At 39.6% G+C, this 26,830-nt stretch overlaps 1 protein-coding gene across 1 annotated transcript in view; it reads right to left on the bottom strand.

Moving 5' to 3' along the window:
- Positions 1-26,830, bottom strand: part of LOC140914912 (DNA nucleotidylexotransferase-like) — a 384,775-nt gene that overhangs the window by 82,195 nt on the left and 275,750 nt on the right. Inside the window, exons 8-11 of the mRNA XM_073353929.1 lie at positions 17,681-17,851; positions 16,145-16,216; positions 10,236-10,359; positions 7,083-7,215 (exon numbers count right to left, since the gene is read on the bottom strand). Of these exons, the coding sequence (XP_073210030.1) occupies positions 7,083-7,215; positions 10,236-10,359; positions 16,145-16,216; positions 17,681-17,851 (500 nt within the window). The remainder of the gene's footprint in view (positions 1-7,082; positions 7,216-10,235; positions 10,360-16,144; positions 16,217-17,680; positions 17,852-26,830) is intronic.

Genomic DNA, 26,830 nt, shown 5'->3' with positions numbered 1-26,830 from the left:
CTTTTTAAAGATAGGTTGTGCATATGTCCTTCTCCAGTCCTTTGGGATCTCACCCATCCTTCATGAATCCTTGAAGAGAATTGCAAACAGTTCCAAGATTGCTTCCTCTAATTCCTTAAATAGCTTGGGATGTATTTTGTCAGGCCCTGCAGACTCTAATACATCTAGCTCATCTAAATATTCTTTAACATGTTTGCTCTCTATTTTGGCTTGCATTCCTTCCCCCTTGTTGTTAATATTTTTTGCTGCTTATCTGATCACAATCTTTTTCATGAAAACTGGAGCAAAATAGGCATTAAATACCTCAGCCTTCCTGATGTCATCTGTTGTTAGCTCATCTTCCCTACTAAGCAGAGGAGCTATACTTTCCTTTGTCTTTCCCTTGTTCCTAATGTATTTAAAGAATCTTCTTATTGCCTTTTATGTCCTTGGGTAGATGAACTTATTTTGGGTTTTAGCTTTTCTGATTTTGTCTCTGCATACTTGTGCTAGTCTTTTGTACTCCTCCTTGGCAATTCATCCATGTTTCCCCTTTTTGTAGGATTGCTTTTTGATTTGCAGCTAATTAAAGAGCTGCTGAGGAAGCCATATTGGCCTCTTACGATTCTTCCTATCTTCCCTTCTCATTAGGATAGTCTGCAGTTGTGGCTTTAATATTCTAATGCCAGCGCTCCCAAACTCCTTTATCCCTTAGATTTTTCATCCCATGGGACCTTACCTAAATGTATTCAAAATCTGCTTTCTCCCCGCCCGCCTTCTAGCACTTATATTCCTATCTGTACTTATGACTCCTTTTAGCACAAAGTTGAGCATCTCACAATCTTTAATGTATTTATCATAGTAACACCTGTGTGAGGTATGGAACTGCTGTTATTCTCATGGGCTTTGAGGCTGAGAAAGAATAAGTGGCTTATCCAAGTCTGTAGCAGAGAAGGCAGGGTCTTCCAGCTCTCATGCTGGCCCCCTAACCATTGAACCATCCTTCTCAAACTTTAGCTCAACTCCTGAGGCCTTTAGTCCATTTTTACTCAGTCCACATTCAGGCAAACTCCAGTCAATGGATATTTGACTGTATAATGTCTGACTAAAAACGGAATAAGGATTTGGACCCTAATGCAAATGGGGTGGAGGGAGGAATAGGAACTATTCTTTAAAAATTACAATATAATATTCCTTTACTAAGCACTATATGCTTATGCCTATGCAATCTGGCATTAAAATATCAGTCTCAAAACAAAAAGCCAGAATAGTAACACTTATACAGACCTTTAGAAGCAATAAGCTGAATGATTTTTTACACAATGACAACCACTTATATCATGATGGGAGGAAGTAAGCCTGAATTCTTCTCAGCTGTATATGCCTGTTTTTACAGTGAGTGATAGGAATGAGCGTAACAGAGACATCTACAGACTAAACTAGTAAAGCTGTCTTGTAGCTCCGCTAGTGGAGTCTTGCTTTCTAAAATTTGATTCTTAATATCTTCCCTTTCTGGGCTAATTTCTTTGCAGTCTTCTAATGGAGCCTTCCTCTGGGTTTAGGAGCCTGGAGTTATGTTTTAGTCTCTGCTTTGGTATAAGTATCTGGAACTAATTCCATGTTCTGAGCTAGTGTGAGAAGAGCACATGTTGGTAGTATGGTAGTAGACAGATGGAAAAGCATTCTGATTCTATGGATACGCTGTACAGCATCTGCATTTACAATGTACAAAGCAGCCATCTACTGTGTGAAGAGCAGTAATGTTCAGAAACCAAGGTGTCTTCATTCAAGAACTACATAACTGAATTTTACAATAACAAAGTCACTTGCTTAACCCAGATACCAGATCTTTAGGTCTGATTTTGTGTGTGTGTGTGTGTGTTTAATGTTCAGAATGTGACTTCATAGTGGGCTGAATCCAATATCAAAAATCCACTTTCACTTTTCCTACATATTTTGTGTCTACTGGACTTTTTTAGATTTTTACAATAATTAAAAGGGATGCCTACCCAGAGTTCCAGGCGCTTCCCTGACACATTATATAAACAAAAATACAATTAAACGGCCATCATAACTGAGTCCCCTACAAAACACAAAAACTCCCTTTGCCCATGCACACCTAACCCTCATATAACCCCACCCTCAAAACGTACTGCACAGAACGAATGACAACTGAAGTTTTATCTTGAGTCACTTAGTCATTTCATCAGCTAAACCAAATCAATGAAAATCCAAGATGCTGCAGTATGTGATGTTAGTGATTCACCACATGACAACTTTCTCTGAGTCTTTGTTGAACAAGTGTTCCAACATGGTGTTAGGGGACATTGTGCTGCTGGAACTTTTTGTTTGAGACCTAAATCTGAGTTCCTTGTGTTCATTAAAAATCTCATTTTTTATTAATAGTCTTGCGTTAATAATAGCACTAACACCTATACCGCCAATAGTAGCATCTCATTACTTGAGATATCTCATCTCATTTTATATATGAGATACACTGTTACTAACAGAAGTCTCTTAATAAGGAGCAGTGGGATTTTTAATGACTACAGAAGTTATAAGGAACTCAGTTATAGGTCTCACTTAAAAGATGTGTGACAAGATACACCCACCCAGCTTATATACTGCTCTATTCTTAGCAGGTATTCAAGACACGCACACTATTAACTAAATCAATCTAACAATATCATTTTACAGCAACTTGTCTTCCCTGTCCCCACCCCAATATCACATGATGTTTTAACTTAGTCAAATTCTGAGATGAGTTGCATACTTTCAACTCCCACTGCAACTAATGAGAACTAAGAGTGCCTAGTTCCTCTCAGTATTTGGCCCTTAGATTTCAGGATAATAGGGCAAGAAAATTTTTATACATGTGTCGAACATTTAATCAGAGCTATATTATTCATGATCATTTTATTATTTTAATGTTATGCTAATTCAAGTATGCTGCACCACAAACCCAAGTCCTTCCTGTAACACATTCTATCATCTTTATATGGTGCTATCAGCTTCCTCAACACTTCTCTGTCTAGCATGGAGCTGCTCGGCAATCAGTAGATAGACGACAAAATGCATTCCTATGGACAGCATGTGTAGAAGCATGATTTACTCATTCTTTAAGTACATTTGTTCCATTTCTAAATTTACCCTTTTATTTCAGCACTGCAATTTGTGTTTCACTCTCACCCGGAAAAGTGTGTCCTAACAGAAAAGAATTTTTAACTTCTCCCACGTGGCTTAGATTTTGCTCAGGCTGACCTGTACCATAAGCGTGTGGTATATCATGGCACTATCTCTTTAAAATTAGTCATGCATAATCATCAGGGGCTTCCCATTGCAAGGGAATGTACATGATGCAGACACATAGGGTCTGCACAGAGTCTGTAGTAGCCATCTTGTCATGTAACTAATGAAGAGGGTTGTGGTTTAAATATAGCCCTGATCTCACTCTGGGTTCCTAAAGTACAAAGCCTGCAGCATACTCACAAGGAAGATACTCTCAGCTGACTGACCTATGTTAGACAGCACAGCAGGGAAGTGGCTTCTATTGTTTCAGCTATCACCACACACAGGTGGATTTAATTGTTCCTTCATTTAGCCTGAATGAATGGTGCTTAGTATACCCATAGACTTTACCCAGGTCTGTGATTGATGGCAGCCAACATAACAAAATGCACACTGTTAGGATGTGCAAACGGGTTCCAGTAAAATAAGCTGAAATGAGTTGGAGTTGAATATTAGCTCAAATCTCAAACCTTTTATGATGTTTGAAAAATGATGCTAAACTGATTTTCACATGTCTCCACCTCCTATTTTTGGCCAGGACACATACTGAAATACCTGATTACATGGCATTTGCAAAGTAGGTCGAACCAAGAAATACCAGAAATCTAACAAGAAAGGCAGCTCATTAAATATCCCCAGCCTTAGGTCAGTCAGATGCTTATATCCCCCTGTTGAACCTTCAAACAATGTAATTGCTCATTACTAAAGGATTCCAGTGATTTTTGTTAGATATCTTGTAATCTCCTCTCCATGTTTACTTGTGATGAACAGGGCTTGCCATTTCATAGACCCTTGGCCTCTACACTGTGATAAAACGCTTGCAGCACAGAATCTCAGAGCCCACATGAGCTGACTCCAGCAGAGGGGTTGGGCTTTAGGGTTAAAAATAGCAGTGTAGATGTTCCAACTAGGGCTGGAGCCCAGTTTCAGAGACCCTGTGGAGGGGAAGGGTCTCAGAGTCCAGGCTCCAGCCTGAGCCTGATCATCTACACTTCTAGCCTCACAGCTTCAGCCCAGGTCAGCTGCCCTGAGTCAGCCAGAGCGGTCTCTCAGGTCTTTTACTGCAATGTAGACATACCCTAATTTCCCCACCACCGCAACTGCACACCACACACACACACCTGGAGCAAGATACTTATCTGCTTCTTATCTCCAACACTATATATCTAAGATACATAGCTACACGGTAAGAGGAATCAGTGCACTATGGGGTGAATATGTTATTCAGAACTTTCAGACCTCACGCAATCATGTGTTTGTGGTATGTTTGTAATATACTGGATGTATTTTGGGAGAATCCCTGGCACAAAGCCAGATGACTAATAAAGCCTGTCTACCTTTTTAAAATGTGCTAAATCTATACATACAGAACAAAGAAACCCAAACAAATAAGGAGTCACAAACTGAAATTGTCCTGTAAGAGGTCTTGAGCTAATGGTTCTTATTTCTTACTACAACCCAGTGCAATACGTTTGACCACTACCACCTCATACAGATAAAAGAGAGAGTTTGGGGAAAATTTACTGTTATACAGCCATCATGGTATCTCAGTAACCAAAATATATATGCGCTAAATACATTTATGTCAACCCAATTTAAAAATGAACAGTGTTCAAAGATCCTACAATCTATCATTTATTCCCTGTAGTTTGGTAGGCTACTGTTGTGGGGAGGGGGAATTTTGTGCTCCTGAGTCCTTTAGGCATTGTTGATAGGATCACTCTCAAGACTTCACCACATACTTTTCTGTATAATTCACCTGTACATCTTTATATAACCATTTAAAGATATAAAGTCTAATGACCATTACAAAAGCACAAAGGAGCCTCGTAAAGAATAAACAGTGCAACAGGCCTACATCTGAATCTGTGAGACTCACACATTGCAAACATCTATGTTACCAAAAAGCCCCAAGCATACATCACATCAGAAGAAACAGTGATTGTTACAACTGTGACAGTTTTATATCCATAATTCTGCCCTAGCAAGGTGCATGTGTAAATAATAAAGCTTACCAGGAACACAAGGTACATGACTAATTTGCATCAAACTGAGCAGATTGCAGTCACAATCATCTTAAACATGGAAGTGCAGCATGCAGATACTAGAGATCGCAGAATGTAATACTCAATCTTGTTGCAGCATTCTAATCATGGTTCGCATATGGGCAACAAGTCACACTTTGGCCACCTCTCCATTATATACAATATATCTACGTACTATGTAGTGTATATTTTTACTATTAGCATTACAGATGTAGGGCATAATTATAAAAGGGATCAGGAGATGGCACAAAGGTGATGGCACCAGTAACTTGTGAGCTATTTTAGGCCCTCATCCTGTAACTGATAACATACAGGTGGATGTGTGGAGCCCTATGAGGACTCCCAAGGTGCCTTGTATGAGTGCAACAGGCCACCTACATGCTCTCAGTTGCATGATTCTGGCTCCTATGATTAACAAAATTTAATTTCTCTCCTTCCCCTCTCTTTGCATGGCAGCTTTACCTGTAGTTGTAAAGAAAAGAGATTTGAGAGAAGTGCAGAGCATGTTTTAAGTCCAAGAAGAGCATTTTAATTACCATTTTTCTGGCAGGTACTCTTACACTGCTAGCCAGTCAGAAAGAAAGATTTGAAAAACAGACAAATAACACAGTAGATTTAAATTTCTGGTGCTAGTGAATATTCACTTGTATAATTAAACTTAGTTTTATAACAATGCTGTAAGGAACAGCATCTATTAGTGGACTGAGCTTGGGGCTAGAAGCCAGGAACTTCTGCACTGTAGTCCTAATACTACCACTAACTTGCTGTGTGGCTTTAGGAAAGTCACTTAACTAACTTGTACTTCCATCTGCCAGAACTTCAAATTGAGAATAAACCTATTTTAAAGGAGGGTTGTGCAGATTAATTATGTAAGCCTAGGATAATATTTTATTTGGGATTTGGATTTTTGTTTTTTCTAGAGTGGTTTGTTTGATATAGCAGTTTGTAGCTCTACGTACATTAAGTACTAAGTGTTAGTGCTTGGGAAGAGATCTGGGTGAGGTACTGGCTCCCCTGAAGCCAATGGGACTTTGACTTTAGTAGGACCAGGATTTCACCCAAGTTTGTGATGTTAGAGAGAATATTCAGGTACTAATTTTGATTTACTAGGGTGGTGAGATTTGTTTTCCATTGATTTCACATATGTTCTCCCTACATTCAAAAGCTTAGAGGAAAATAACCAGACAGGTAGGAAATTCCAAGATCACCTAGCTACCCAAAAATTACTGTTCTCTCAGGTCAACAAGCACACCATGTCTACCTCTGCAGATACTGGGCTCTTTCTTGCCACCTTTTCTTCTCCCCAACCAAGTTTATAAGAATGAGTATCAACAAGGAAAACTCATTGCCTTCAATCACACATTAAAGGCCTTTTTTAAAGCGTAAAACTTCTATTATTGTACCATTTTCAGGTATGGGAATTTAGTTTCAACAATAAAAAGCATGGAAAATCCTATGTGATACCATAATGTGCAATATAAACATATCACTTCATCTTTTTTGTATGTAGTTTGTTTGTAAGCTAATAGATTTTTATAATGATAAACCAAGAATCTGTACTTTTCAGAGTTGAAACCCTTGGAAATGTGATAAAAAAAGTCTTGCTTCCTAGGATTTGTCCATGTAGATTTTTTACACTATTAACTATTAGAAACGAACTTTCATACGCTCCCATTTATTTTCTTTGCTTGCTCTCTACAGCTCAGAAATCATCATTTTGTGTATGTATGGGGGGAAGACAGGAAGTCCCAAATTATTTATTCTATTTACCTTCTGAAACCACCAGTTGTGGTCACTAAAGCATCTGGTAAAAATGTCCGTACAGCATCTTTAACAATCAAGCTTACTGCATCTGCTTCTGCCTTAAATACATTGCTAACGAGGTCTTCGTGGTAGAGAAATCCTAAAAGTAATTTTACATGAGTTAAAAAAAGTATTGATCTGAATGAAATATTAAAATATACATATAATTAAGCAAGCTAAAGATAAGGCAGATAATAAACTGTTCAGCAGCAAGTCAAAAACACTCAAGTTGCATGAAAGGCATGGGATTCCTAAGCTGACCCCAATTAAGATACGTTTTACTTCAACCAGAAGTTATGAGCCTGATGTAGGAAGTACTGGGTAAAATGTCATGGTCTGTGTTATATAAGGAATTCAGACTAATCATAATGGTGCCTTCTGGCCTTATAATCTATGAGCAGCATGTTTTAGTTCAACATTACTTCCAAATATGGCTCTACCTCTTCAGAGTCAGCTCAAGAAATTTCTACTTTTTACAAGAACAAACCAGGGAGAACTTACTGATAGATTTATTGACTCTATTAACTTTCCCCAAAGGAAAAACATCACTAGCAGATTTCCTTAGAAGCTCCAGGTTCTTGATGGGGAATGAATCTCTGGCTTCACCAAAGAAGTTCCATTGCTGAGCACCAGGCGGGTGGATGGAGACTAGCAAGGGTGGTTAGGAGATAAGCACCAGCAAGAACAGAAAAGGTTCTGGTTGGTCTTGGGGAGCTAGGAGAAAAGTGTCATTGGGACATGAGGAGAGGCTGGATTGTTTTTTTAGGTCACAAAAGAAGTGGTAGTTAGGAATGGTTGATATTAGAGATCAGGTGTCTTCAAGGGTTCTGTAAGTTGGGCTGATCTAAGGCTTTCAGCATTATAAGGGGTTGAGAGTCGATCAACTTCTACAAAGCCTACAGCAGCCTCTGGTGTTAGTGAAAGTTAAGATTTGCTACTTGTAAAATCCTGGCCCCAGTGAAAGAAAATGGAAGAACTCCCATTGAGTGACTTCACCCTTCGTGTTTTAGAGGCTTGGGAAAGGAGAGGACTGGACTGGAGCCCTGGTGGTGGGGGCCACTCATGTCTGGACATAATTTGGACAGGGATAAGACCTTTTGATCCATGCATCCTTTATTGTAGTAATGATTATATTAACAATGACATTTAAATCACATTAAAATAATCAATAGCATTAGCGTGTCTGAAAATAGGTGAGCTTTAAAGAATGATAGAAGAAGTGCACCCAGCACAGGGCACATGTATGTGAGGGTCACCATATTGTGCATGTTGGGGTTTGTCTAAATAGTACATTAGTGAGCACCAGCTAGGGTATAATTTCTAGCACACAATACCATGTTGTGCACTAACAGTCTGTGTGGATCCCCCCACCCCCCGGCACAAACTGAAAGTTCCCTAATGCACAAATCCACGAGGTGACCAAACCTGGGATCTTTGGAAGTGAAAGCAGAGGCTTTTACCACTTGAGATAAAAGTGTGTGTGTGTGGAGAAAGCTCCTCATGTCACTTGGAATTGGAAAAAAAGAGTGTATCCAGATAAATGTATGCCAGTTCAGAAAAAAAAGTTTTGGTTGTGTTTATAAGAAGAATTTTAAAGCACCCTGCATTCTCCAGTCAGAGCATTTCAGCAACCAGTTTTAAAGGAGAACATAGTTTGGCTTTCTCAAAAATTGTTACTGTGTATCATGAACTGGGGCCAATATCACAATCAGTGAGGAGGAGTCAAACCCAGGACCTAGAGCAACCAAAGCTCAGGTCTCTGCCACTCAAGCTAAAGGAGAGCTGGCTTCAGAGGTATTGATGACTGGAATATATAGTGTATTTTAAAACCAAACCAAAATTTATTTTAAAATCCCAGAGGCTACACCTCTGGCATAAATACAGCTGGGTCTAAATTTTTCCATTTCAAGGGGAACTGAGGGGCTTTTCTGAAGAAACAAACAAACAGTGTTAAAATTGGCTTGACTGAGTTTGCAACAACCTTCCAATGAGGAAGTTCCCTTAAAGTTACTTAGCAAACTTACAATCCAAATAAAGTTTAGTTGCAGTCTATAAGGAACAGACATACTAAAAACATTTTCTATTTTAGTTAGAAAACTTAAATAACTCAAAGTCAGAGGTATTGAAATTGCCACTGACTCCAAGAACAGAGATCCACAAACAGAATGAGAATGGGAGGCAGATTAATATAGTCTGGGGAAAAAATGACACACCTGTGTGCATTAAGAAAAGGGGTATTGGTGTATGGATCATGAAGCAATCGCAGAACATGCCCCCTTGTGGTGCACCAGGAAGCTGCAGTCACCTTGCCTCAGTTTCCCCTCATCCATGATGGTTCTCTCAGCCTTCAGCACAGATTGGTTTCTGAAAAGATTCAGCACTCTGCCCCAGGTATAAAAAATGATGCACAGCCCTTCCTATAAGCATTTGTCCTGTTGCATAGTCTTGACCCTTCTTTTCCTGGGCTCAGTTTCCAACCATTCCTTGGCTCCAGTCAGTCTTTTCTTCCTCCCCATTAACAGCTGTACGCTTTACTAGGTTGGTTACATGGGTGGGGGAAACCCACATGCAGCTTCAGCTAAGGGTTCCCAACCCTGGGAGCCCTGAACAACTGGGCTGTGTGTACCATAACTCAAATTCACTCTTTTTCTTTCCCAGTGCCTCTTCCTATGTATTAGTCTGGCCTGATCGAGAAAGTCCTTTCTACCATATTTTTCCAAATGCCAATCCTGGGCTCAAACTTCTTTTCCTGTGGGGCAGGGTTCCACAGCCCTCCTTTCCTGGAGTTGTGTTTTGATTGTACCAGGCTTCCTTCAGCCCTTCACTTCTTCCCACTGTAGATCCTGGACCTCTCTGAGTCTTTTTCCCTCAGGACTGTTCCTTGTCCTCAGTCCTGGACTCAAGCTCCTGGCCTGAGACAGGGTGATCACAGCCATCCTTCCTAAGGCTGTGCTTCACTTCTGGCAGACTTTTATAGAGCACCAACAACTTGGGTTACACAAGACAAACCATACTCCTGTAGTCTTGAAGGTTAAGAACCACTGCTATAGCCTACTCTAATTCATGCTGTTTTAAAGGCATTAAAGTACTTAAACACCAATCTTTTAGTGGGGGTTTTACCTGCTTTCTGCATCCTTGATAGCTTCAGGGTCTTGTCAGCTTTTACTTCTTCCAGCGTCCGAAAACCCATTCTGTACCATTTTTCTGATGTCTTCAATCCCACTCCAAAGACAGAAGTAAACAGCTAAAGTAAACAGAACAATATACATTTTAGTGTAACTGCAGACATCTGCTGAGACAACACAGTGCTGCTTTCAAAAAGAACAATGGGTTAACAAAGTAAAAAACCAATAGATTTGTGTGTACAACTAAAACATAGGGCAATATTCATCCTCGCTGGATTTGTTGTATGGGTGTAGCTTCTTCTTTTCTTTTCTTTTCTTTCCTCACAATTACCCTATGCAACCAAATGGTTATGGTACCTGAACAGTTTTCATTAACATGAAATCTAAAAAAAACCAGCAGCATCTTGGCATGATTTAGCTAAATATGTAGGATTTTCAGTAGTACTAAGCAACTATACTTACTCTTTTTTCACCATTCAAAGTGATACATTAAGTAATAAACAGTAACGTTATATATCAATTTAAAAAAAACAACAACAAAAAACCTCTTCCAAGCCGGCACTCCATTGACTTCCTAGCATAAAGGAGAAGAACTGCTTCCTCATTGTCTGTTTTAGAGGTTTCAGAGTAACAGCCGTGTTAGTCTGTATTTGCAAAAAGAAAAGGAGTACTTGTGGCACCTTAGAGACTAACCAATTTATTTGAGCATAAGCTTTTGTGAGCTACAGCATCCGATGAAGTGAGCTGTAGCTCACGAAAGCTTGTGCTCAAATTGGTTAGTCTCTAAGGTGCCACAAGTCCTCCTTTTCTGTTTAGAGGGTATGTCTACACTACGGAATTAGGTCGAATTTATAGAAGTCGGTTTTTTAGAAATCAGTTTTATATATTCGAGTGTGTGTGTCCCCACAGAAAATGCTCTAAGTGTATTAACTCGGCGGAGTGCTTCCACAGTACCGAGGCAAGCGTCGACTTCCGGAGTGTTGTACTGTGGGTAGCTATCCCTCAGTTCCCGCAGTCTCCGAAATGAGATTCAAAAGTTCTCGGTTCTTTTCCTGTCTACCTGGCCAGTGCATCTGAGTTGAGAGCGCTGTCCAGAACGGTCACAATAGAGCACTCTGGGATAGCTCCCGGAGGCCAATACCGTCGAATTGTGTCCACAGTACCCCAAATTCGACCCAGCAAGGTTGATTTAAGCGCTAATCCACTTGTCAGGGGTGGAGTAAGGAAATTGATTTTAAGAGCCCTTTAAGTCGAAAAAAAGGGCTTCATCGTGTGGACGGGTGCAGATTTACATCAATTTAACGCTGCTAAATTCGACCTAAAGTCCTAGTGTAGACCAGGACCTAGTGACATCCTGATTTTACTGTTTCTGAACTACAAGCTGCTGCTTGTACATCTCCTGATTTTGGTGCCACTGCACTCCCAGGAGATGGGGTCAGTGAGAACATTTTGGCTCTGTAAGGACTAAGTTGATGGAAATTGATCTCAATGCCCACAAGACAGAACTGTGGATACAGAGGGTAAGTACATAGAGCAGTTATCTATATCTGAAAAGGTGTCTTACAGAAACATAAGAATTTGCACTTGATGCTGAACACTGTCTAAGAAGGGACTCAAACACAAATGAAGAGGCAAATTTATTTTTGCTTTGCCCATTGTAAATACAGTGCCGGTCCTGCAGCCCTCACATGAGTCATCCCAGCACTGACAAATATTTCTTCTACTAAAAATGCCAGAAAGTGCTATCTACCAAGTCAAGCTGCATCTCATATTGTATCTAACTCAGCTGAGCTGTCCCCCTACCCCTTCATCCCCTTACCCTTCATGCAGACAAAGGACAGTGATCATCTGGAAAAGGCTTGATGGGGTTGGTCCCCTGGATTTATGCCAGGGAAGTTTCTTACCCCTCCTGAACAATCTTAGCCCAGCTTTGATTCAGGATCTGCCATTGGGTGCTCCTCCAGCTCTAAGCAGCTTTTTCTTTTTGGCCAGGAAGGAGGAGACTGACTCTCCACCCCTTTAGGCTGAACTGAGGGAGAAGCAAAGGGTCATTGAGGTTCTCCTGCTGCTACAGAAAGGCCTTTCATCCCAATCACTCTCCTGTAGCAGGAGTGGGGGGTTCCGGCCAAGTGGATGATCTTTAACCTTTGTATACTGTAATTGATAAGCACATAATGTTCTTACATTGTTTAACCATCGTATTATTTTTTCCATTCACATCCATGTACCCCCACATTACACTACGTCCTGTCACACCTTTGGGAGCAGACAAAATCTTTGCAGGAAAAGAGATTTGGTGGTTTGAGCTGAGATGGTAGATAGGGGAGGGTTTTATGTATCTCCCAGAATGGTGGTATTCAATATGTAGCTAGGACCATAAGATTAACCAGAAATGATGGACTGGAGTCTGTTTCAGTGGTGGCTCTATCCCTCTCTACAAGGGTGAAGTATAGTTTAGTGCAAGCTATTTGTCCAGACCGGTATTCTTTCTCTGACAGTTTTGACTTTGGGATCTACCAGTCAGGACAAAGGTTGCTCAAGGTCAGGTTGAGTGCTATAGCAGCCTTTGCATCAAAGTGTGATGTTCATTCCCCTCCTCCATTTGCTTATATTCTGGTTGGTTGGTTGGTTATTAAATAAAGTTGCTGCCATTATGCCAGAAATTATTACTTTTGGGAAGTACATTTTTAGGAATCCTCTGGGCCATGCTATTACACGAATATTAAATCCATACGATTAAAAACACAATATGAATGTAAACAAAGACAAAAATTTATGTAATGTTAAATGTATTATGAAATACAAACACATTATGGCTACTTCAAATATTACTCAATGTGATCAATGTCAATTGAGATCATCAAGGCAGAACTACAAAAACAAGTTAGACCAGCTTGTAGGTCCAACTAGAGTATCTGATTTTTCAAGGTACATGCTGAATATTTTCCATTTATAAATCAGTGTTCTCGGTTTGTCTATTTATGCTAATTCTGCCATTTAACCCTTTGTTTTCTGCTCCCAGTTTAAGCCAATATACTCTTTTACTACAAACCAGACAGTTATATCAAGATGCTCAAAGAAACCTACATTTATACATAACAGTAAGATGCACAAGAGAAACATGTCTTATGACTTTGTTGTGCCACTTACAACATCAAGGTTTGTATCAGCCATTCCTGAGTAAGGCCTGTAAATCTATAAATAAGGCAAGTAAATGGAATTTTAGTATGTTTCACTTCCATCCATTGCTAAGTAATTTTGTACATCAATTTTGTTTCAAGAAAAGGATGTAGAGCAAAATGTCTAAAATATAAGCAATATTCAGTCGCTCAATCTCTCAGATGGATTGTGATATGAAAGTGGAGAGAAAACCTCCAGGTTTTTCCCAAAGAATATGTTCTCCATACTCAATTTGTCAATATTGTATCTCTGAGCGATTTCATTGCACATTCATAGATTTGATGAGTGACTGCACAATTTTCTCTTTCCATTGAATCTACAACCTTTGAATTCAGACCATGCTAATTTTATCTGGTGTTTTTTTCTAATGAGATTAATTCTTTGGAAGTAATTAAGATAAAGAAAAGGGAAGGATGGAAATCTGGATAATTTTAAATAAGAATTACCCTACATGTTGTATATAATGGATAAGATTACCTATTCTTTGTTTGGAACATGGGTGTTTGTAAGGGAATATGATTACATTTTCAATCTCATTTTAAAAAATCATTTAGATTCTTATCTTTTAACATTTTTACTAGTGTTGCATTTTCAAAAGAGTCTGTTACTGGTTATAGAATGATTCAAAGAAACTTTATTAATGCTTAGCAATGGTTAGAGATCGTAGTAAATGGACTCTATTGTCAGTGAAGGAAAACAAAATTAACTTTTATTCTCTACAAACTGCAGTTCTTTAGCATTCACTGAAGTTAGAGCCATGAAGTTCACTGCCTAAGGGTCTCTTGGGTTATAAATATTCCATTTTCACTATTGTATATCTGGTCAGTACTGAGCTTCTGTTGGTAAAAGTCATTGTACATTTACTCCCACTGTACCACAGTTTATTTCAGTATTGACAAGAATTAATGTCAATAAAATGCATTGTCGTTCATATTGTGTACAGCTAAACATGTGCTGTACAGTCTGAGTTGCTCAAAGAATAACCATATAACGTTGTTGCAATTTGGTAACTAAAAAAAATCATATTTATATATTGCTTGGTTTGTTAGTAATTAAAAAACCCATAGCATGATAGGTAGCCCCTTGGCTTAGTGTGCACTAGTATTCACCTCTACAGACCTCACTTAAAATACAGGCTTCAGTCACACAAATTTTGGCCCGGAGTTTTGTAGTCTTATCCTACTTCACAGTGGACATGTGCATGCATCACAAAACTACCACTCAGGTTGGAATCATTCAGAATGATAGTCTGTGTGCAAGAGAGGGCCAGCATTACAGTTATAGTGGGGTTGCAGGGCAGGATTGAGGTACATTGGCAGAGCAGTGCAGGCTGGGAAGCTTGCACAGCAGCTCACTCTCTCACTGGCCATAGTCCTTCAGACAGGACAACATTAACACAAACTGGGAACTTTTTAGTGTTCACCCTCAGCACCCACACTGCCGAGTCACAGTGCAGCAATTCAGTGTACACTGCTATAGTTCAAACTACAGTGGGGTAGTGCAGACATAGCCAAGTTAAAGAATCACTCTTTTCAATCTCTCCTCAAATGAGACTTTAATCATTCTCTCCACCCTTTTCTGGACAAATGCAATAAGATCTTTATTTAGTATATTAAGGGTATGTCTACACTGCAGCTGGCCCGGGCCATCTGATTCCGGCTCAGAGAACTCAGGCTACGGGACTGTTAAATTGTGGTGTAGACATTTGGGCTTGGGCTGGAACCCAAACTCTAGGACCCTGTGAGATGGGAGGTTCCCATGGCTCGAGTTGCAGCCAAATTCCAAACATCTAAACCACAATTAAACAGCCCGCAACCTGAACCTTGCAAGCCTGAGTCAGCTGGCATGGGCCAGCTGTGGGTGTCTAATTGCAGTGTAGACATAACCTATGTAACCAGTATTGGCCCCAGACAGCTTATCTTCTTCACCTGTGTCCTTATATCATCACCTTAACTAGAACAACGTTTTTAGCAACAAGCTAAGGTGGGTGTTAGCAAAAAAACACTCTACCCCTTGTTTATACTATATGATACCAAAGGGTGCTATGCGTGGAAAGACACACCCATCAAACTAAAATTTTCTCAGAGATGAAATACTGAAATAGAGAGCCTCTCTGGTGGAGAATGTACTGAAAGTTCACTAAATGGGAACTGTTCTACTACCTCATCTGATTCTGATCTACTTTTTATTCAAGCTGAATGGTCATGTACTTCTGAATCTAGAAGTAGCCTGCTAACAAAGCCTTCCCTCCATCCGTGCCTCCTCTCCCTGTGAGGCATGCTTCAGCAGAATGAAAGATAGATCTTAGTCATCACCCTCAACTTGACATTTTTATAAGATCAGAATAAGGCTGTGCTGTGCCATAATCATGACTAATGAACCAAAAATACATTGGGTTAAGCCTAAGGAAAAAAGTGGGTATATTACATCAATTTTGGGGAGAAAATTACCCTTTAATTGAAGTTCAATAGTAAATTACATTGCATCACATTAATTAGAAGATGAAGGATAACTGATTCAAAATTATTCTCTTACTCTATCAGTCTCTATTTTTAAGTGCTGCTCTTTCACTGAATTAAACAAAATTCAGTACTTCTAGTGCTCCTTTATTATAAAGTCTAACTAAATACTTAGACATAGTAAATGAGAACCCAAGACCTCATGAAAAAAGTGATCACACACTTTTAAGCAACTACAACAAAACTAAGACTAAAATATACTTACTTTAAATGATTGGTATCGTTCATCAGTTAACATGTCTTTAGCTCTAGAACTCTCTCCTTCTTCAATAATCTCCTGTACATACAGTAATAGGTTACTTTTTACTCTGAAATTATTTAACTGTAATATAATAGTCCAGTGGGAACTCTTATCAGCAGAGAGAGCGAGCATGAGAGAGAGAGCACCCTTGTTTTATTCCTAAAGGACCAAATCCTGCAATCCTTACTTAAGCGAAACTTCCATTAACTCAAGAATGGAGTAAAGATTTGGTCCACAAAAAATACTCCGCATTATTCGCAATTGGGCATCAAGTTATCCCCCAATTGTCTATCAGATTGCAATTATTTCACATGCACAAAAGCTTATGCTCAAATAAATTGGTTAGTCTCTAAGGTGCCACAAGTACTCCTTTTCATTGAGCTGTTCTGAAAATCATATTTTCAGCATTTGATAGTTTATTACAAACAAACCCAGAAGCACTGTGGCTATATATATATATATATATATATATAATTTTCTCAGTGTAAAAACGAAAACTTCATTCCATTGTGCTGGAGATCTGAATTGAATTCCCAGTCCCCAGGCCAGCAGAGACTAAGAGCATTGTAGCGGCAATATTCTCACCCCATGAAGGAAACGGGAAAAGGGAAACAGAGTGAATCACAACGTTCAGCAGTGACCTCTCCGGATAACTACAGCATTCTGCTCTATTGTCTCCTGAAATAATAGAGGCTGAGACATGGGGTCCTGAAAGGGCCAAAAACTAAAGCCATGAAAAATGTAGGAGATTCTCAAGGCTCCAACAAGAATGTGGAGTTTGCCCCTCACCTGGATGAAAGGCTTTTCTGTAAGTAGGAGAGAGGGAGAAATTAACACTAAGGCCCAGATTCACAAAAGTATTTAGGTATCAGTGGGATTCAGGCACAAAAGTACTTCTATGAATCTGTGCCTAAATTACTAAAATATGTACAGGTTTTGCCAAAACAATATTTTCAATAAAGCATTAAACTAACAAAATGATGTTGCCAAGTACTGTGCAGAACAAGTCATATATGAAGAGGTATTAAGTCATTTAAATGAGAGAATGTATTTTAAAGCAACACACTATACATGGTATCTCATTATTTATTCTTGAATTGCCTTAATTCATTAGGAATGGTTTTGTGACAGGTAATGTTTATTGTAAATTTAAGGAATGCACAAAAAGTCAGATCATTATAAAAGATACACAGAAGTCACTGAAAGAAAAGGAGCATTTGTGGCACCTCAAAGACTAACAAATTTATTTGAGCATAAGCTTTCGTGAGCTACAGCTCACTTCATAGGATGCATGCAGTGGAAAATACAGTGGGGAGATTTTATATATACAGAGAACATGAAACAATGGTTATTACCATACACACTGTAATGAATATAACATAACTTTGTTTCTCCTGTATTAGAGTTATCCCCACTAACAAACATCTTGACCCCCTTTGGCCCCTAAAAAAATTAGAGCTGTAAAAGAAACATCTAGCAGGGAATTCACTGTATCATTACCTCAATGACATTTCTGATTTCACCTCCCATGCAGGGCAGTCCTTTTAGATCTTCCATTCGGACTACAGTAAATGGAAGGAATTTCAGCACAGAGGCTGCTCTCATAAATGCAAGGCAAGGTACTTCATTTTCTCTGAACTCGTAATTTTCAGCCAGTATCTCAAAAGCATCCTGGGGTAAAAAACAAACAACCAAATTAATAAAAGCTGAAATATTCTATATACCCCTTAGAAAGCTTAGAGTTTGCAAACTGATTCACAGATTATTTCTTTCTACTTTGGAACAGAAATAGTAAAGCTGGTTGGAAACGTTTTGAAAGAACCATTTTCTGTTGGAATGTGCAGTTCTGCCAAAATCAAAAACACTTCATGAAAATGGCAATTTTGTAAAAATTTCATTGAGGAGAATAAAAGAAAGGTCTGACAATGACAAAAATGTCCTATTTTGACATTTTTAAAACCAAACAGTTTGACCTTTTGTATAAATTTTTATTTTGCATAATATTATATTATATAATATAAAATAAAAGTTAAAACAAAGTGTTTTGATCCAAGACTAATTTTAACATTTTCCTTCACAGAGAATTTTGAAATGTTTGGGTTTCATTCCAATTCTGAGGGAAGCCGAATTTCAAAATCCTTGACTAAATGAAATGTCTGTCCCCCACATAGCTCTAACCCACAGGGAATGACCTACAGGCACATATGAAAATATGTGTGCTTAAAAAGCAACCTGACAGTGAACTGCCATCTGGTACTTGAGCACCAGAGATGATTTAACCACTTCCATGTATTTAAGAAAATGCTCCAGAGCCTGAGAAGGTGAAATAGCTTCCGCAAGTTTTCGAAATTTGCCCAAATGTACTTTATTCAGCATGTCATGCCATGACATCTTTGTTTCTCAGATACAATCAAAGAAAAGTATGTGGCAGGCCCAGCAGCCCCAAGAGTTTGTTCTCTTCTTTCAACTTGCAGCCATGTTTCTAGTCAGCAAGCTCAAGAAACAGCATTTGCCTGTCCCCTCAACTTTTCAGCCTATACAAAGGGAAAAGGGCATTCTTTGACTCTTCACTTATCCTTGGCTTGGTTTATTGAAGCTCCTGCACTCACAAGCTGCTTGACAGGGCAGTGATATTTACTATCCACATGTCATGTGCAGAGCTTTGGGGGAAAAAAACACAACAAATATCTTTACTTCTTTAAAAATAGCAAAATTCTTTGAAAAATGAAATGCAAGGACCAGATCCCAAGATGGTTCAGAAGGCATTTGTTTGTAATCTTTTCTAATGTAACACTTCCAAGTTTCAAGTTTCTCATGGGAGACTTCAATCACCTTGATATCTGCTAGGAGAGCAATACAGCGGTGCACAGACAATTTCCTGGTGCAAGCTGAAGGAACCAACTAGGGGCAGACCTCTTCTTGACCTGCTGCTCACAAACTGGGAAGAATTAGTAGGGGAAGCAAAAGTGGATGGGAACCTGGGAGGCAGTGACCATGAGATGGTCGAGTTCAGGATCCTGACACAAGGAAGAAAGGAGAGCAGCAGAATATGGACCTTGGACTTCAGAAAAGCAAACTTTGACTCCCTTAGGAAACTGATGGGCAGGATCCCCTGGGAGAATAACATGAGGGGGAAAGGAGTCCAGGAGAGCTGGCAGTCTTTTAAAGAATCCTTATTGAGATTACAGGAACAAACCATCCCGATGTGTAGAAAGAATAATAAATATGGCAGGCGACCAGCTTGGCTTAACAGTGAAATCCCTGCTGATCTTAAACACAAAAAAGAAGCTTACAAGAAGTGGAAGATTGGACAAATGACCAGGGAGGAGTATAAAAATATTGCTCAGGCATGCAGGAGTGAAATCAGGAAGCCCAAATCATACTTGGAGTTGCAGCTAGCAAGATATGTTAAGAGTAACAAGAAGGGTTTCTCAGGTATGTTAGCAACAAGAAGAAAGTCAAGGAAAGTGTGGGCCCCTTACTGAATGAGGGAGGCAACCTAGTGACAGAGGATGTGGAAAAAGCTAATGTACTCAATGCTTTTTTTTTTTTTTTTTGCCTCTGTCTTCACGAACAAGGTCAGCTCCCAGACTGCTGCACTGGGCAGCACAGCATGGGGAGGACGTGACCAGTCCTTTTGTGGAGAAAAGTGGTTCGGGACTATTTAGAAAAGCTGGACGAGCACAAGCCCATGGGGCCGGATGAGCTGCATCCAAGAATGCTAAAGGAGTTGGTGGACATGATTGCAGAGCCATTGGCCATTATCTTTGAAAACTCATGGCGAACGGGGGAGGTCCCGGACAACTGGAAAAAGGCTAATGTAGTGCCCATCTTTAAAAAAGGGAAGGAGGAGGATCCAGGGAACTACAGGCCAGTCAGCCTCACCTCAGTCCCTGGAAAAATCATGGAGCAGATCCTCAAGGAATCAATTCTAAAGCACTTAGAGGAGAGGAAAGTGATCAGGAACAGTTAGCATGGATTCACCAAGGGCAAGTCATGCCTGACTAAACTAATTGCCTTCTATGACAAGATAACTGGCTGTGTGGATGAGGGGAAAGCAGTGGACGTGTTATTCCTTGACTCCCACAGTATTCTTGCCAGCAAGTTAAAGAAGTACGGGCTGGATGAATGGACTATTAGGTGGATAGAAAGCTGGCTAGATTGTCGGGCTCAACAGGTAGTGACCAATGGCTCCATGTTTAGTTGGCAGCTGGTATCAAGCAGAGTGCCCCAAGGGTTGGTCCTCGGGCCGGTTTTGTTAAATATCTTCATTAATGATCTGGAGGATGGCGTGGACTGCACCTCAGCAAGTTTGCGGATGATACTAAACTGGGAGGAGAGGTAGATAAGCTGGAGGGTAGGGTTAGGATACAGAGGGACCCAGACAAATTAGAGGATTGGGCCAAAAGAAATCTGATGAGGTTCAACAAGGACAAGTGCAGAGTCCTGCACTCAGGATGAAAGAATCCTATGCACTGCTACAGACTAGGGACTGAATGGCTAGGCAGCAGGTCTGCAGAAAAGGATCTAGGGGTTACAGTGGACGAGAAGCTGGATATGAGTCAACAGTGTGCCCTTGTTGCCAAGAAGACTAATGGCATTTTGGGCTGTATAAGTAGGGGCATTGCCAGCAGATCGAGGGACGTGATCGTTCCCCTCTATTCGACATTGGTGAGGCCTCATCTGGAGTACTGTGTCCAGTTTTGGGCCCCACACTACAAGGATGTGAAAAAATTGGAAAGCATCCAGCAGAGGGCAACAAAAATGATTAGGGGACTGGAACACATGACTTGTGAGGAGAAGCTGAGGGAACTGAGATTGTTTAGTCTGCAGAAGAGAAGAATGGGGGGGATTTGATAGCTGCTTTCAACTACCTGAAAGGGGGTTCCAAAGAGGACGGATCTAGACTGTTCTCAGTGGTAGCAGATGACGGAACAAAGAGTAATGGTCTCAAGTTGCAGTGGGGGATGTTTACGTTGGATATTAGGAAAAACTTTTTCACTAGGAGGGTGGTGAAGCACTGGAATGTGTTACCTAAGGAGGTGGTGGAAACTTCTTCCTTAGAGGTTTTTAAGGTCAGGCTTGACAAAGCCCTGGCTAGGATGATTTAGTTGGGGATTGGTCCTGCTTTGAGCAGGGGGTTGGACTAGATGACCTCCTGAGGTCCCTTCCAACCCTGATATTCTATGATTCTATGACAGGAAGGGGTTGGAGAGAAACAGGGAGTGGATGAAGCCTGGACCCCAGCCTCCATAGCCTAGCAGCCACTAGAACTAAATGAGTTAAAAAGAAAGTAAACACCCAATGAGGGCTGAAATAAACTGCCTTCCCTGGGACCAAGGAGATATGGGGGGCAGATGGGAAGCAGGACTGGAATTCTGAGTCAGGACTTCCCTGACAGAGCCACACTACTCTTTTTTTCACAGGGCTGATCATAAAGGGTCAGTCTGGACCTTTGTTAGTGTATAGGTGTTATACCAATAAAATAAAAACCAGCAGGATCTTATTAAAGGGGAAAAGGCAAAATACCACATTTATTGTGAATACAGAAAGAATCATAGTAAGCAGTTAGTTATAGCTATAACATTCCATTCAATCTCCTATTTATTCACACATTCATTCATACACACACACACACACACACAGGTTCTGCAAGGTTGTTATCATAGTTACCAGCCTTAGAGTTGCTCATGCCAAGCCACTGGCCAGGTGGCCTGGACATGAGGAGGGAGCAGGGCCTTGTCAGATGCTCATGGTCCTGGAAGTTGGTTTGCAGAATCAGACCCCAAAGTTCTCACTTTCTAGAGTCCATTTTTATAGGAGTTTTTTCCTATGCCAGTCTATGGGAATTGCTTCATCATGCTGTTGCTGAACCAATCAGCAGATAGCACATTCCTGATGGCTCCGTGCTGCCAGATGTTATCTTGTTCTTTGGTTCTCCCATTCTTGAGGCTGTTGGGTGGATTCCAGTCTGCCCTCCGGGGGTCCTCTGGTTATTTCCACTTGAAGCCTTCTTCAGCCGATGGACACTGGATTCTTAGGCTGGCACCTCCCTGATCATTCAGTTATTATCCACACCAAGCATCCATCCACATACATCCTCTATCTCTATTTTAATCACAATTGTTAATACAACAAAAGGGTGGGGAGTCTCTGGGTGCTGTTTCTGTTGTTACAGAGTATTGCTTTGAGTCTCTCTCTGTGTGAATTGCTTTGAGAACAGACTCTGTCTTAGAATGTACTAACACAATTAGCAGCTTGCAAGTTTCACACATAGAGGGAGAGAAACAGTACCAAAAACCAAGAGACCTCTTAGTAATACCCTGGAATTTAAACTATGGGGAATCAAACTCATTTGTGATTTTAATACAGAAATTCTTTAATATGATCCAACAAAGGTATGGTGAGACTAGAGCAAGTGTAGTAAAGGCAGAGTGAGCCGAAGACCAGAGCAGATACAGCAGTTGATGTTACCTAGAGGGAAGACTACCCGGCTCTGACTGAGCAGTGTCTCTCTTTTTCTCCTTTAATATTTGAGGGCTTGTTGGGTATGTTACAGGGTTAGATTTAAATTTATTTTTAATTAATGTAATTTATTATTAATTAGATCTTAGATTTTGATTTGTTTTAATTTTGGATTATGTTGTTCCTTAAAATATATTAGAGACAAAAATTAAGTTCAAGCATAATGACTTGTACATCTTAAATTCTACCTGCTTAATATTTCCAGACATACTGTGCCTGGTCCCAACCCCACTGATTTACAGCATGATAAATCCTGTAGAGTTAATCTTAATTTACACCAGTGTAAAGGAACAGAATTTGGCCCAGTATAGTGAAAGGGCACAGTTCAATTTAAAAAAAATTAGTTTTTTTTTAAATGTCCTTAGCTGGGTTCTAGTTTATTATTTATTGGTTTACTAATCTAGTTTATTAAAACTGAAATAATTTTTCAAAATTAATTTAATTTTTGCAATGAATATTGATTACATTTCAGTCAGCTTGGACAATGAAAATAGGCCAGTTAGAATACCATAGTATTAGGGTTGTAAACAATGCAGGGATGTGTTTAAAGTGAAAGAAAACAACTGTTTTCATTAAAATCTTTTTTAAAAAGTGTGAAATATTTCTATTGACTTCAGAATTTGTGAAACATCATTTTTAACAAAACGTAAATGTTAAGAGGCACCTTTTATTGAATAAAAGCTTTTTTTTCTTTTGCCTTGCTTTTTCTACGTTCTCATCCTGAAGTGCTCTGTTCATTGAACACCTGTTCACCTTTTCTGACTCGGAGACTATTATGGCAGATGTTTTGCTAGGCAGTACATTCTGATTTAAGAATATTTGCTTTACTATCTCTAGTTTTTTTTTTCAGAGTAACAGTCGTGTTAGTCTGTATCAGCAAAAAGAACAGGAGGACTTGTGCCACCTTAGAGACTAACCAATTTATTTGAGCATAAGCTTTCGTGAGCTACAGCTACAGCTCACGAAAGCTTATGCTCAAATAAATTGGTTAGTCTCTAAGGTGCCACAAGTACTCCTTTAGGTTTTTTTTCTGTCCTTTCATTTAATCAGGAATTGGTTTCACTCCAGTTAGACCCAGTCACGGATTCATAGATAATAAGGCCAGAAGAGCCCATACTGATTATCTTGTCTGACCTCTTGTATAATACAGGACTTCACTGAAATAGTCTCCATGTTCAAGCCATAAATGGTTCTGTGTAGTGTCCAGCCTCCACCACTTGCATTAAATGAAATGATGATCTAATTCAGGAGAGGACCACTTGGAACTGTTCTGCCTTCTTTTCCTTCTCTGGACACAAGAGGATCCCAACCAAATTGATTTACCTTCCAAGGCTCCAATCATGCATTCGGTTGTCTATGATTGGACCTACATGCTCATATATAGTCTGTGGAAGTCAATGAGGTTCTGCATTCTGCATGGGCATAAAGGTTCCATCTGTATGCAAGATCAGGACCCAAGACCTTTTGTTCCATCTGTAGATCATGTTTAACCTTATTATAGATACATGTCACTGATTCTATCACTAAGCAAAACTATATGAAGCGTATTGTAGCCTTTGTGTGTGTCTTATATGCTGAATTGACTGTTAACATTCTGCCTCCTTTCCTTCAATCTTCTTTACATAGCTAACAGCATTCTCACACAATAGGTCCAGAACCAGTTCCCTCTTGAGTCTCTCATGGGTTTCCTCTATTGTTTTCAAGCACAAGCTTCTTATAACACAAACTCATCAGGGCATCATCTTGGTACAAAGAATTGTTTTTTATATATCTTTTCTGCAGGGTAACCTTATTCCTTGCTCTCCCCAACGCTTAGTCACCTTTAATCCACCTCAATAGAGGAATCCTATTTCTAGCTATATATTTATTTACCAGATCCTGCTACCAGACTAATAAGTGTTGCACTCTTCTGTTTTCAGAGCATCTCATGAAAGACCTCTTGAGATAGGGAGCCATTTAGGAAGATGTTTGATTTGGTAGCCTCTCTAGCTAGTTATACTCAGCTAACCCTTGGGTATAAAAATTCACAGGGAGGGAAGATGATTTTTTTTCTGAGAGAAGACTGTCTATTAAAGCAATCCACAAAATCATAGGTTCTCATTAGCCTTCTCTAAAGCTGTAAAGCTAATTTCTAATTATAGAAATAGATTAATTCATTACACTTTCATTCATTCATTTGCCTTATTTTTTAAAATATTCAATTTCTTAATTTATTCATTTCTTTATATATGTTTTTAACAAGTGTGTGCAAATTATACATGATTTTTAAAGAAAACTATAGACAGCAACAGAAAACTAACTTAGAAAAGGGGATACATCCCATTTGTGCACACCAAAGGATGGGAGGTCACACTCCACAGAGATTCACCCAGTTACTGTAGAGGAAGGCATATATAGCACCTTCACACACCAGTGCAGTATGGCAGCCAGGGGGAGATTTATCCCAAATTGGGGTGAGGTGGCCAGGATGTGTTTTCATTATACTGGCTGGAAAACAAGAATTCTGTTTCATGAAAAATGTTGTTTTGGGATCAGAGAGGGAGAGAGAATTAGCTAATAACTTGGTGATTGCAGTATTAATGTGGGATGTGGTAAATCCAGTTAAAGTCCTTGACCAAATCAAGCAGAGCACCCCACTTAAAACTCTTCTATCAGTGTTGAAAAAATGTTCATTGGGAAGTTTTCTAACATCCAGGAGGGAATTTCTCATCAAAACCAGAGAAAGCCCCACCCTAGAATAGCCCAGTGATTAGGATATTGACCTGGATGTGACTGATCCCAGTGCAAATCTCTGTTAAAAATCAAGCAGAGTAGGGACTTGAACCTGGGTCTTCTATAGGAGTGCCCTAATCTTTAGGCTATTGGCTATTCTTGGTTAATTTTCTCTCACCAGGAAGTGCATCCTGGACCTGAGAAACCTTCCCAACAAAACTTCTCTTTTAAACAATACATTTCAGTTAAAAGTTTTGGTTTTGATGAATCAACAGTTCTCAGCAAAACAGTTTTGTTAAAAGTTCCAAACCAGCTCTAGTTTCAACCACTAGTTTCACACCAGGAGAAAAGAGTTTTAACCTCTTCTGGGAGCTCCATGACGGGCCATGGATTCAGTGCATCATTAGCAAAACCTCTCGTCAGCCAACCATAACCATTTTACAGTTTTGCTAGCTGCCTGCAGGCCCTTGGGTGGAAGGAGGCCATGAAATAGGGGTATTACACCATTGCAACCTCTCTCTAGGTGGAGTTTCTATGGCAGGGAGCCTATTGTGAACGAGGTCAAAGGAGTTTCTGCCAATACTTTCTCTTACTTGGTTTAAACTACAAAACAAAGTGGTAAACTAACAAAAAAAAATAAATTCAGAACTAACCCTAAACAATAGTGCAATTATGACCTTTTAGTGGCAGAAAATGGAAGGGGTTAGGTAAAGTAACTTTGATTTAAGCCAGTCTCTCTGTCTGTCACCTAGGGCAGAAGCTTGCCCTTTTTCCTACAAATACATCAGTTGGCCAAGAATGGAGCTTAAATTTGCGGGTTGCACTGGTTGGGAAACTAGCCACTGTGAGGCAGGGTATTACAGTATTGCCACCACCAACCATTCAAAACTCATGCCTCAGGCCCCAGAAAGTTATGAATTTGGCTTAAAAATCATGAGATTAAAAAAATACGTTTGTGCTTTTTTTTTAATTTGCCCTCTTTAGGATACACTCATTTCACATCTTCATTTTTTTCCCTCAGCTATGAGAGCTAAGACTTAGAGCTAGTAGAAAAATTTCTACCAAAACAGTTTCAGAAGAAAATTGAGTTTTTGACTAAATGAAAATTTTTGTGGAGAGTGTTTCCTTGTTTTGACAAAAAGTCAAAAATTTCCATTAATAAAATAACCTATCCTACAGCCAGCCCTACTAAAATCCTACTATTTTATTTTTAATGAAAGCTCAGAGTATCATGTAATCACTTAACTGAAGGACCAGGGCTTTAAGAAAAACAAATATCTTGAAACTCACAATAAAATCAAAAGAATTGGCAACACTGGAATTGTCATGTTGGGAATCAGGCAGGGGCAAAGAGAACACAGAGGCAAGTGGGGTTTCAGTGTTTTATTACAGGTAATGATGTAGATAGCACTA

The sequence above is a fragment of the Lepidochelys kempii genome, chromosome 7 (genome assembly GCF_965140265.1).
Source record: "Lepidochelys kempii isolate rLepKem1 chromosome 7, rLepKem1.hap2, whole genome shotgun sequence".
NCBI lineage: Eukaryota > Metazoa > Chordata > Testudines > Cheloniidae > Lepidochelys > Lepidochelys kempii.
Note: the sequence above shows the minus strand (reverse complement) of the source record. Positions and strands in the feature narration are given on the sequence as shown.